This window comes from Puntigrus tetrazona, chromosome 16 (assembly GCF_018831695.1).
Source record: "Puntigrus tetrazona isolate hp1 chromosome 16, ASM1883169v1, whole genome shotgun sequence".
In the NCBI taxonomy this organism is placed as follows: domain Eukaryota; kingdom Metazoa; phylum Chordata; class Actinopteri; order Cypriniformes; family Cyprinidae; genus Puntigrus; species Puntigrus tetrazona.
The window spans coordinates 1,490,720-1,504,017 of NC_056714.1; the positions used below are offsets into that span (position 1 = coordinate 1,490,720).

Genomic DNA, 13,298 nt, shown 5'->3' on the forward strand with positions numbered 1-13,298 from the left:
AACGTTTCACGCTTTTAATTGTCGCCATTAATTAGGTGTAACATACATAGAAATCACTGAATGTTCTTTAGTTTAAAAAAGAACCCTTTTTCCAGTTTTCGTGTGAATAGAAAATGACGTCTCAAACTATGACGAGCAAAGGGCACAGAATCAGTCGCATTCAAACGAAGTGCAGCAATCTCTCGTTACCAAATCCGTTAGAAACCTCTGGAACCAAACACGCATTTAACGAACAGTTTGGGGTTGGAAGTAAAATATACATTGTGGATGTCAGAACATAGGTTATGCATTTTGGCATTTTGCATACCCCATCACAGTGTACAGAGAAGACTTTTCGTCAACACATTTGAGGTCTAGTACACAATATGCTAAGAGAGGCACTGGTTACACTTAAGCTGTGGATAGATGAGTACTGACACTACAGAGACGAGACGAAGCTATTTCAAAAATCAAGGATTATAACTATGTCAGGTTTGACGAGACTGAACAAGAATCATTCGGAAGACACAAACTGTTGTAACACGTCAATGCAAAAGCTTTTTCAAGTCGTTGTTACTGGATTAGAAAACTAAATTCTTTGCATTCGTTTTCAATGCTTTTCCTCTTTAAGTTTTAAATGGGAAAAGGTAACGAGGTTTCAGCGCTTGGTGGATGATGCAGACTGGCTTCCTCCCTGAAAAAGAGACAGTAAACACAAAATTAATTGACAAGCATGTCAATGACGTAACGTGACCGTTAATGATGTGTAAAATCAATATAAAAATAAATCTCGTCACCATTTTGAAGATACGAGTTAAGGTGTCTCCACGTCCTTTTTGGCCTTTGGCGGAGCTCTGTGATTTCTGGTCTCTCTGTTAATAAACCAGATAGCGTTATCCTGGACACTGAAGATTTTCATATCTCCAGAACTTGGGAGAAAATGATTTTGCCAGTTCAGCAGAAGTGAGTCTAAGTGAGCTATTGAGTAAATTCGAAAAATTGGCGATAATGAAAAATGACAGATCCATTCAAAGTATTAAAGCTACTAATTACTAATTAAATACTAAGATATATAGCTCACTATGTGTACTGTTTCCACCGAATAAACTAAGAATGAAGTCAAACCAAATCTCTGTAGATCACCTAAGCTTCTTGAAAAGGAACAGTTGTCAACCTCAGAAGATTGAGACTTACCCTAGATTTAGGGGTAGAGGGAGAAACCTAATTGGGGAAAAAGTAAAATGAAAATCATCCTTAAAAGTATATATTCATTTTATCTTTCGATAGTATGGTGTGAGAGTAAGGGAGAAAGGTAGAGAGATACGAACAATGGTTCTGAAAAAGTGCATGACAGCATTCTCATCTGGACGGCGACGAGGAGACGCGCTCGATCTTTGAGGTGATGCAGACAAACCACCACGAAAAGACCCCTGTGTTGAAGAAACACTACGTCAGAACCGTATCTTCAGACTGAAATGTTTGGACAGTAGGAATGATGCCTATGAATACCGTACATTTTTGACATACTTTCACATTTCATAACTGTATTAGTCAGTGGTTCCGGTTATTAGAAATTAGTTCTACACATAAGAAAGACAAAAACCTGACACATCTGAACATTGTCTAAAGATGTGCTAACTCCACTTTATTTTGTATCAAAGTAAGCCGTTTACTCTGTGTGAGAACTAAATCATATCAAGAGTAACAAATTACAGTTACAGTTTGTCCCATGGTGTCAGTTTTCAAAATTATCACTAAGCAGCTGTAAACCATGCTGAAATTAACAAATAACGAACAGCCAATTTATCCACATAAAAAATTTTTACCTACCACCATTATGTTTAAAATATTTTTTTTTTCATGGATTACCTTGGGTAACCATTTTTGGTTCACAAATGAAAATTCTACCATTTTCTACTGATTTGTCGGAAATTGGACATAAATTGGTGATTTTTTTTATTATATTAATAGCGACAATACATGTTTAAGAGGTTTAATGTGTACCAAAATCTAGATGTTCTGACCATAGAACAAAAAGAGAAAACATCTGTGACACAAATGAAAAAAACTATATTGCAAATAGGTCTATAGGTTTTATTTTAGAGCTGTATATTTGCTAATTTGTCTTTGGTGTTACTGTATGCACTGAGGGGAAGTTATGGTAAGTAACAGAAATAAGTTATACTGAATGTACACTTAATGTAAATAGGAGTCATAGCAATCATTTTATCTTAAAAAAAAGAAAGAAAGAACAAGCATTTTTACAAAAGCTGAAAAATAACCCACAAAATTATCAATAATATGTGTGGAGAATGAAGAGTTATGAAGAATTTAAGAACATAAAAACAGTTGAGATGATTCAGTTGGGTGATGAATAGGCTCTAGACAGTATCACTGATAATATTTGGCTTTATTGTTTTTTTTTTTGTACTTTCTAATAGGTGTGAGAAAGAGCTATACACAGTCCATACACACAAATACTGTACTAAAAGGTAAAAATAAGCTATAAAGTAAAAACATATTTTTTTAAATGGGCTTTCAATGTACCCCATATGTAACATTATATGTAAATAGCTATTTCTTCGTTGTGCATTCCAATTTATATATATATTATTTCAGTAAAGCCATCGCTTATAGCCAAAAGTAAATCTGCAAGATCTTCAATAAAGACACTTGTCTGGTTTTATATTCTTAGCTATAATGCTATAATATACATGTTAATTTCCAAGTAATTTTGTATTATATCATAAAGAACATCTTAAGAACTGAGCAGAAACATCATGGTTAACTGCTTTTCACGAAGTAGAAAAAGTCACAAATAACGAACGCCTATAGCTTCAAAGTGCCCAACCAATGGACACTTTACTGTCCCATAAGGCCATGGTAGAGAATTTGTGAATGGCAGCAAGGCACATGGAGTACATCCAAATTGCATTCATCCTTCACATATTCACACTATATTGAACCAAATACTGACTCTTTTAATGTTTGCAAGTTACCAAATGTACTACATACAATATAGCATCCTATTTTGGACACAGCAACAAAGACAAGATGATGATTGGTCCCAGTTTTTTTTTTCTCTTAGCACAATCTGTTCATGACTCGTGGTTTTATGTACTGTATGTTTTTAACAGCAGTGGCTCTGGGCATATGACCAAACACATGAAACCTACTGTTTGGCCGGTATTAGCCACATTGACTGACGCTCATGTTTGTCTGAACCTATGCATTAATAGACGTTGGTGTGGACAGACCTTTGTATCCATCCATGGCTCATCTTTAAAGCCATATCCCAGCTACTTGGGCCACTTTTAGAGAACACCCTCTGAGTCCATCACATACACACACCTTCAGACACTTTGGATTTTGGGGAAAATCCAATACCTGAAACAAAACCTTGATAAGAATAAGGCCTACTGGCATAGCTGGGACTCAAACGGGACCTTCTTGCTTTGAGGCAACAGTGCAACCCACATTGTATACAGTTCTGAAAAACAATTCACATAATTTTGTGAATTGCATTTAGACTCATATTGGTCTCTGTCTGACTCGATCCCTTATCCCAAGGTTACCATACCAGGTTAAATCCTGTGGCCTGTAGCACAAAGCCGGTTTCAGGTTTGCTTTTAGTTTGACTCAACTCAAAAGATGGGTTAGTTTAGAGAGGGCTTCTTCGCCGTATGATACAGATATCCTGCTCCGAAGCAGGTTTTATTACTGGGTTAGAGAGTACCTCTATCTTGGAATTAAATTAAATTTTAGAGACAAAATTTTACTCATTTATTAAGTTTATATTATGCATTTAAAATTGTTCAGATTCATATACACACACACACACACAGCTTTAATACATATTAACTTTTAAAATGACTAAACGTGTTCTTTTTGTGAGAAGTTGAGTGTTCAACTGTTTCCTTTTGATGCAATTTCAGGTCCATGCGCTCCAAAACGAATCATAAACTCTGGTTCAAACTCTGAGAATGTTTATATAATTTCTTTGTGAGACGCTGAGATGGACTTGTTTGGTTTTGTCGACTCTAAACCTACTTTGAACCTCTGAGTTCGTTCATCTCGCTTCATGCTACAGGCCAAATGGTTTACTCGCATACAGTAAAGAACACAGCCCTTCCTGGCCAGCGATCTCTATGACCAGACAATCACTCATTGCAGGTGGTCAGCACAAACACATCACGCCAGGGCGAGTTAAAACTGCAACAGAGACCTTAACAACTAGCAAGATTCTTATACAGACACTCACCAATAAGCCAGACCTCTATTGCTGGCTTTACCGCAGTCTCTACCTCCGTGATCTTACCCGGCTAGTCACTGTATCGGCAAAATAAAATAATGCATACGTAAGCTAAGCAAACAAAAATGAACAGCCTCCTATCTTTGCAGATCTAACATTGAGTTTGGCCTTAGGTTTGAGAGAAGGATGATGGCCAAAGAGAGATGGGAGAAACACCATGGGAACCCTCATCTGTGAGGTATGGGGCCTGGGCTTTTACATTTTATGAGCACTAGCGTTAGTTTAGGAACAGAAGGCGGCAACTGTGAACAAATGTTCCGTTTTGGGCCCATCCTGTTTTGTTTTACAAAGCCTTGCGCCTCAACGGCGTCATGCCCAGTTTTCTCTCACAGAGTCAACACATCTTCTCCTTGCATTTGATTTCATCTTGATGAAATGGTTGCCTCACCGATGCATGAGGTCAACCCATACACACTGAAATCCCCTTCTTTCACTGTATCGCTGAGAAGTTGCCACACATTGCTCACGAGGGACTGCAGAAAGTATAACGTTAGTCGTTTTGCTTGTTAGTAATTTTAAGCATTGCATAACGTTTTCCATTGTATTTCACTTTTGTATAGTTACTCCACCCAAAAAAGTAAAGTTTGTCATTAATCACTTACCCCCATACCATTCCAAAAGCTTCAATCATCTTTGAAACACTATTTTTAGATATTTTGGTTGAAAACAGGGAGGTTTGTGACTATCCCATTGACCGACAAGTAATGAACACTGCAAGGTCCAGGAAAGTAGGAAAGACAGGATCACTATAGTCCATCTGCCATTAGTGGTTTATCTGTAACAATACAAGAATACTTTTTTTGTCCAGAAAGAAACCAAAAATAATGACTGGCACCATGTTGAATAAAGTCATTGTAAATATTTTTGTAGCTTCAACATATTATGGTTGAACCATTGATGGCAGATGGACTATTGTGATAATGTCTTTCATACTTTTCTGGACATTGACGGTGCTCATTACTTTGGACTGTCACAAGCCTGCCTGTTTTAATCCAAAATATCTTAAATTGTGTTTCAAAGACGAACAAATCTATTACAGGTTTGGAAAGACACGGGGATAAGTGACTGACAAAATTGACATTTTGTGGTGGAGTAACTCTTTAGCTATATTGCCCAACACTAGCAACAAATAAAGGCTGTCTGTGAATAACACGCTGAACCTGTGGGACTGTTATCTGGGGTTTATTAACTTATGTATTTAAATAACAGATCCCTGTCAGTACAAAAATAATTACAGGATCTTTTAACATTACAAATATATTTTTAATTAAGGTCACATCAGATTCTTCTTACTTAGTTACAAACAGCATGTGAGAGGTTATCTTCAACGTTTCTTTTCTTTCACCACTATAAGACACATTGATACGTCAACTACCCGTATTTATATTTTTTTAAAAACTGCTTAATCTTGCCCATGCATATACATTTTGATTTGATTTGTCACCCATTTACTTTGGCAATTTTAAATTCACATTGAGACCACACCAGAAAAAAAAAAATGCACTTAGCAAAAACCTTTTTTTAAACGGCAAAATTGCCTCGCTATTTCAAAACAAATAAATAAAAAAGCCGATGTTGGTGTTACACAGATTTTAATCAAGCAAAGGTCAAAAAGCTCAGGACAGGATCAGGCTAAATAACATATTTGTTCCAGAATATGGAGGTTACACAAGCTGATGTTGTTACAAAGTGTTACAAATGGGACACAATCTAGTTGGGACACAGGGGTTACTAGTGAGGCATTAACACTTAAAAGATCACATTGTTACATTAGAGAGGTGAGTTAACCTGAGGCTTGTTTGAGAAATCTGGTTGAAGCAGCAAACATGTAGGTTTGGGACAAAACTATTATACAACTGGAACTATGACATCCGAATCTCTTTGTCACATTATGTTTACCCACAAAAAAATTTAGCTGTATTAAAACTAGTCAGTAATTCCGCAACGTTACATTTTAACCATCATATGGCACTTTCAAAATAAGGTCACAAATATAAACTCACATCATCACGATCTCATTTCACATTTTCCCCACAAAGCAAAGAGTTTCCCAACTTTGGTGTTTGTCACCTAAACGCTTAAATATCTTTATATTATTTTAGAAGAAAAAAATATTTATCTCCCTCCTTTCTTAAAAGTTAAGGCTCTAGAAATTGCATAATTTCACAAGCATAACAAATGTTAAATATAATTTCCAAAACGATGCAAGTTCGTTTTAGAAACCAAACTGGTCAGTAATGGCCTCCATCTGTACCGTGAAAAACCCTGAGGTGCTCCCTTAACACCATGATGTTATACGATAAGTGGATTTGAAAATGGTTATAAAATATAAAATATTTATCAATCACATACTGTATAAGAAAGTGTCAGATATGTGAAAATTCTCTTCGCCGACATAAACATCCTGGTTGAGACAGTACCACTCACTGTACAATATGCTATATGCACCATCTTTTATGGTTACTACAGAACTTTTCAACGTTGCAGTTGCTGTCAGTGAAAAGTCATAAAAACACTTAATTTTGTTACACAGGCATTTCAAATACATTTGCACATTATATAAAAGCTAAAAGTGATGTTTATAAACATCACACTGTATGCTGAATCCCTGAATCACAGTAGAATCCTATAACAAATTGCAGCTTTATGCAATACTGGATACTATATGACAGCAACGTGTAATAAACTTAAGAGATAAAAGTCCATTTAAAAAAATAAATCAAATCAAATGCAACTCATTTACTGGTGGTGATCTCGGAATCAAGCAATAATTGCAGGTCAAGATAAATTCACGCAAATAGAACAGTAGTAAAGGCTCATGTGGAGAACTCTGAATGCCTGCTCAATCCTCACCTTTCCCTTCTTCTTTTTTTCCCCTCCAAAGAACTTTCCAATCTGATCCATAACCAGTAGGATTCTTCTTACTGCGGCCCAGTCTGAATGTTGACTGCGAAGAGCTTGCAGATGCCATGCTGAGTGTTAGCTTTAATCTCTGCAGCGGTGTGTTTGTTTCCAAAGTAGGAGTGAGGAAAGAGAGGGCAAAGAGGAAATCTACTTTAGGTCCTACTCTGCACACTCGGAACCGCACTCTGAGCCAGCTCCGCTGTGCTCATGGATGGTCTGCAGCTCATCAGACTCCGAGGGGCGGTCTTTGAAGGTGTTGTCCTCGCGACCTGGGGCATCTCGAGAAAAGAGGCGGATCAAGTGGGGCCGGGGCCCTGAGGCATTAGGGTCGTCTGAGCTCAGATGGCTCCAGCTGCTCTGATCTACTGCAGCGTTCATGGAGTCAGTCACCACTGGACTCTTGCTGGAGCACCCATTGTTCTGGTTGAGGTCCGCCTCCCCCAGTCCTGCACAGAAACATCGGGAGTTATCTGACATTTCACAGTAAGATCATTGTCATCACCTACCCCAACACCCCCCACCCCCAGCCCCTGCTGCGCAGGCAACAAGTGCTACAGATTCTCTCACAAAGTCCACACACACACACACCAAAAAACCTGCTCATTGCATTTCCAATCACTTTTCTCTGCCAAAAGATCTTGAAGCATGGAAACTTTGCCGTTTGCAATAAACCCATACATTTGTAGTTCTCATGATCATGTATGTTTTTCACAAAAACGCTTACGATAACAGATCTAGAGATTTATAGATTTCAGAGCAGTGCTTCCTCAGAAGGTCGTCAGGTTTGAACCCAGTGCAGCGAGACAAAGCCGTTACTGTACCGCACAACACAAGAGAATCTGAATTCTAGTGTTTCTTACAGAGCTTCTTTGTGCTACCACAACGTTATTGTAGAAGGACAAAGGAAACAGTGTGACTGTAATAACTTCCCGAGGCTGGATTTTGCGAATTCTCTGCAAAGTGAAACTCATCTAATTTCTGTAGTCCATTTCGTGAGGTGTGGCTGGTCCAAATTAATCAATAAAGAAAGTCCAAAAAGCGACAAAAATTTGAGGCAAATACTGAAACTATTACTATTATATTAGCCTGATTTTATTTGCCAAAATTGGAATTTCAGAGACATCTTGTGTGCTTTAGTGGAAGCAAACAAACCACACCTTCTATACAAACGGATTACCAATGTCAAAAATGTGTTTGAAATAAAATAAAAAACGGCCAAAAACATAAATAAACCTTAAGCAAACTGGATGTGTGCTTTAAAATGTTCAGTTGAGACAACTTTTTTGCTGTTTTAGACAAGTCAGTTTATTTGCATTTCGTTTCACAGCAGTTTTACAAACCATGATGTTAAAATGCTAAAGTTAAAATGTTAAAGTAGCTGTTTAGAGCTAAATGTGCGGTTTACATTTGTTGATCTAAAAATAATATCAGGCAGATGGGATTTGCTTGACAGCATGTATATTATGCAAGTGTTGTGCAGTGATAAAGATTATTATTAATCTGTTTTGTACAATTTAGAACAATTTGGTGTAGTGGCAATCCTGATTACTATTTGGTGATGCGGATTGCCACAAATAAATGACGCAGGTAAACAAAGTTTAAGAACTTCATGACAGTAAAACAGTCATGTTATGACTATTTATCCATCATTTTGATCATTTAATGGCAACCAAAACAATATACATCTACCTAAACCAGACACCATGAATTAGGCTTTCACACAGACATCTGCTTTTATTTTGGGGTATGTGGAGTAGCAAAACAGATACTGCTCTCGATCTCCTAAGCTCAATCATTTCTATGCTTGTTTAGAGGATAAAACACAATCTTCAGGTCTTCAGTGGCAGATGCTGCAGATCTGAATATATTCCATTTCTCTGTAGCGGACCTAATTCCTAATAACCTAATTCTTCTGTCGAATATGAACAAGGGTGCATGATGCGTGCAGATGACATTCCAAACCATCTCCACAGAGCATACATTCTCAAACCAGCCAGTGTTTTCCCTTTGCATGTTCAACATCTCTTTCACTGTCTGTGTTCACTATGGATAGTAAAATGGAAGCGACCAGACCTGCTCCTGGAAGGCTACCATCCAGAGTTCAATCTCCTCTGTTCCCAGCCCACGTCTTGTACAATACTTCCTTTTACAGCTTTGTTTTACAACCTTATTCTGATCCATCCTTTTTAGGTCTTGAAGCCAATCAGATGTTAACGAGCCAATCAGATGTTTGATTAGAAGATGTGGACACTGCTTTAACCCCTGCATGTGTGGCCACTCATAGCTCGAAATCTGACTACAAATTTGCTCATGATATGTCGATATCAGGTCTTATAACAGACATTTGTGCAAAAGCATTTGTATATCATACACAGGGCTGGGAATAAATTAAGTATGATTTGATGTACTGTGATTATGACATTGTTTTGGGGTATATGGTTCCACCTCAAGTAACCAATGCATACAAGAGTTGGACAAAATAATGTGAACACCTGAAAAATATGCAGAATTTGCAGAATATGCAGGGGCAGGGCTAGGGTTCACAACCCCAGTTACAACTGCTCTTTCTGTCACTTTTCTGTAACAAGAAGTGCATTTATTCAAATTGCAGAATGTCTTTACAACCACATCAAACGGGAAACGTTTCAGACGCATGCTCCTTCACTTCAGGGCCAGGTGCGAGTCAAAGGAGCACACAAGCAGTACTGTGCTTGTGCTGTAGCCTGCCTCTTTTCATTTCAAAGCGCGAAATAAACTACGTGCTTGCAGCATCGTGGTCAGTTAAGTCATTATCAATAAGATCAATATGAAGTTTGCCGTTACTTTTGCTTCAGTAAATTCTGTGTTGTTTGGATACGGGTCTTATTAGCGTGGGTCTGACGAAGTCTTGCTATGCTGCGTGTATGCAGTCATAATCATAATGGATGTTGTTCTTAAAAAAACCAAGCATTTGGGCTGTTATGGGGAAGTGCATGTTTAAATGGAATGCACCTAGAAAAATTCCAGGCAAGTCTGTTAGGGCAAGCTGGAGCTAAACTCTGGAATGGACTCCCCTGGTTTAGGGCCTTTATTTATAGTGTAACCATTTGCGGTAGCAGGAGCCATTGATTGTACTTAAAATACTTTGGCCCTACTTTGAGGAATATTATAATATGTACTAGGGGTGTACTGTTTTGTGTATCATGTACTGAATGGTTCATGGTCATTTTCCAAATCAAAGCACTCATCCTTATCCCCCTGGTAGCGATGCAATTTCCTCATTTTAAGATGTTCAGCACGGTGTGCGTCAGCAGATTTGTTGATGGACGGGATAAAAAAAAAAAAAAAAAATATATTTATATATATATATATATATATATATATATATATATATATATATATATATATTATATATTTATACATATATAGTACACATACATACACAGATACACAGTACTGCATAAAAGTTTTAGGTAGGTGTGAAAAAAATGCTATAAACAAAGAATGCTTTCAAAAATGGAAGTGTTAAACATTTATTTACATAAATGAACAAAATGCAATGAAATGAAAAATGAAACTCGGCTGGTAGATCTTGGAGAACTAACCACAAAACTTGAATGTAGGCTCTCTCGTATCCTTCTTTCTCTTCATGTAATCTGCAGACACTCATTATTGTACTGCTCTCCAGCCCTACAACGAATGAACTACCTTTTGCTACAGCCAAATATTTTGAATTTTGACTCATCAGTCCAGAGCAACTGCTGCCATTTTTGGCCTTGTTCCCACATCGGAGGTATGGCTTTTTGGCTGCAACTCTTCCCTGCTCATTTCTGACAAGACTTCTACATACAGTAAATGGGTGTACTTGGGTCCCACTGGTTTCTGCCAGTTTTGAGCTGATGGCACTGCTTGATGTGTCTTTCATCTGCAGCACTAAGTTTTCTTGGCCGACCATTGCATCTACAATCCTCAACGTTGCCCGTTTTTTTGTGCTTCCTCAAAAGAGCTTGAACATCATTATATTTCTTAAAGCATTCTTTGTTTACAGCCTTTTTTTACGCCTGCCTAAAACTTTTGCACAGTACTGTTTATACATGTTTTTAGTATATTAGCATATTTTAAAAACATTTAAAAATATAAAGTGTATGTTTATTTGCAACAGTTCTGCTAACAACAATAAAAAGCCATTTATGACATCTGCTGACACATCGTGATGTGTTCTTTGTTACAGGAACATTCTAGCTTAACATGAGAAAATTAAGCGTTGTGTTTTGGAGTTTCTGGATCAGGGAAACACTCCTGATTGACACTGAAGGTTCTTTGGATCGGTTACACTAATGGCGTTTCATTTATGCTCGTTTTGGACTTTGAACCGTATTCTTGCTGCAAACAACAACATACTGTGCACCGCCTCATTGGTGAATTCTCTGTGCCTTCCATCTCTACAAAGAGATCATTGAAATCTAGTGTTGGTTCAAGCCTTGGTGAAATGTTAATGTTCAGTAATGTTATGACAGAGAAAAAGAGTCATTTATGTTTTTTGAATACTCAGTTAAGACAATGAAGCGAATGCATGCACTTGTAAACAAAGTTGCATGCTGGCTGGAATGCACAGTATAGACTGGGCATTGGGATCACTAGAACCTACCTAAACTGTGTGTAATGAAATCTACTAAGAGACCCACAGACACTTGTCAGAAACAGTATTTTTAGAAACAGAAACATGTTATGACTGTGAGGGCAGAAACACTTATGACACAGCCAAGCCATGAAGCTTTTTAGTTACAAAAAGCTGTCCCCACTCTTTCATTAAAAATGCATAAGAAGGACAGAACTGTACTACGATGAAGAAATACACAGCATATACACACCCAAAAAAAGAGGGGCGAAACTAGAAACAGGTAAAGATGACAATTTTGCTTTGTAGAAAACCAGACATCATCACAAGAAGTGAGAATAATTTCTATAGAATATAATATAGAATTTGCACAGCATACACAAGTGCTGAAGTACTTTCACACATCCTTTCATTATAAAAAAACAACAAATGTAAATAAGACATCTAATGCGTGTAAGGATTTGGGAACAGCGGTTTCTAAAGTTAACAGTGTCATCTTGTCATCTGCTGTTAAAATCTAAACTCACGATGCATTCGGAAAATCTCAGAATCAATCCATGAATCGATTCCACATCGCCCTAGGAATGCAGAAGTGTATGACACTTTTATGTATTTTACATGTCTTGTAGGAATGTGCAAGGTGGAATAAATGTTCCATAACGAAACAATGTTTTGAAAAAAAAAATTTATATATATATATATATATATATATATATATATATATATATATATATATATATATATATATATATATATAAAATTTTTATTGATATATTGTTATTCTGCTAGAATATATTCTCCTTCTATATGCATATGGTCTGGATCATGCACCAAATATTTCACACATTACTAGACTATAAAAGACACTAAGACTGATCGGACTTCAGTGAAAAGTTAACCTAAACTTAAAGTGAAAAAGCCCTGCTGCAACAAACAGACCCACACAGTATGAAGCAGTGGGACTGAGGCACGGGAAGCATGTCTGTGAGAGGGGCTACAGGCATGCGGTCTGTGTCCAGGCCTCCCACCCGTGCATGAAATCCTCTCTATAGCAGCATTCACGAGAACCCGAAAGCACCCACGGGGGCCCAGAGACAGTCCCTCATCTGTTTGACTGTCATTGACCATTCACCAGCTATTCCTCATCTCATTCTCTACCCTAACCGCAGCAGAATACTTGCTATAACCAACTGTAATAACAAAAAAAAAGAAAAAAAAAATACAGCTGATATATTTAGAAAACATCGACTGCCAAAATATTTTGGCCAGAGAAAAAAAGAATAATTCTCATGTTAACTAGTTGCATAACACATTGGCTGTATATTAGTATTAGTAAAGCACATTCCATATTCTACATCCCTGGTTGTAATTCTCTCTCTTAGCTCTCTCCATTAAGTCCCATGCAAAGAAGTACAATTTCAGTCTACACTGATACTGTGTTGGATTCAAATACGGTAAAAATATGTTGAGATAATCACTATACTCTTATATGCTGCACAAGAAAAA

The 13,298-nt window shown here is 37.3% G+C and overlaps 1 protein-coding gene and 1 pseudogene across 2 annotated transcripts in view; both read right to left on the reverse strand.

Annotated features, from left to right (window-relative positions):
* On the reverse strand, positions 1–7,262 carry LOC122359850 (annotated as a pseudogene).
* The window catches only part of LOC122359849 (myelin basic protein-like), a 13,849-nt gene continuing 6,417 nt past the window's right edge, over positions 5,867–13,298 (reverse strand). For both annotated transcript variants that reach the window (XM_043260038.1, XM_043260039.1), the window contains exon 4: positions 5,867–7,641. In XM_043260038.1, coding sequence (XP_043115973.1) covers positions 7,355–7,641 — 287 coding nt within the window. In that variant the 3' untranslated portion in view covers positions 5,867–7,354. The remainder of the gene's footprint in view (positions 7,642–13,298) is intronic.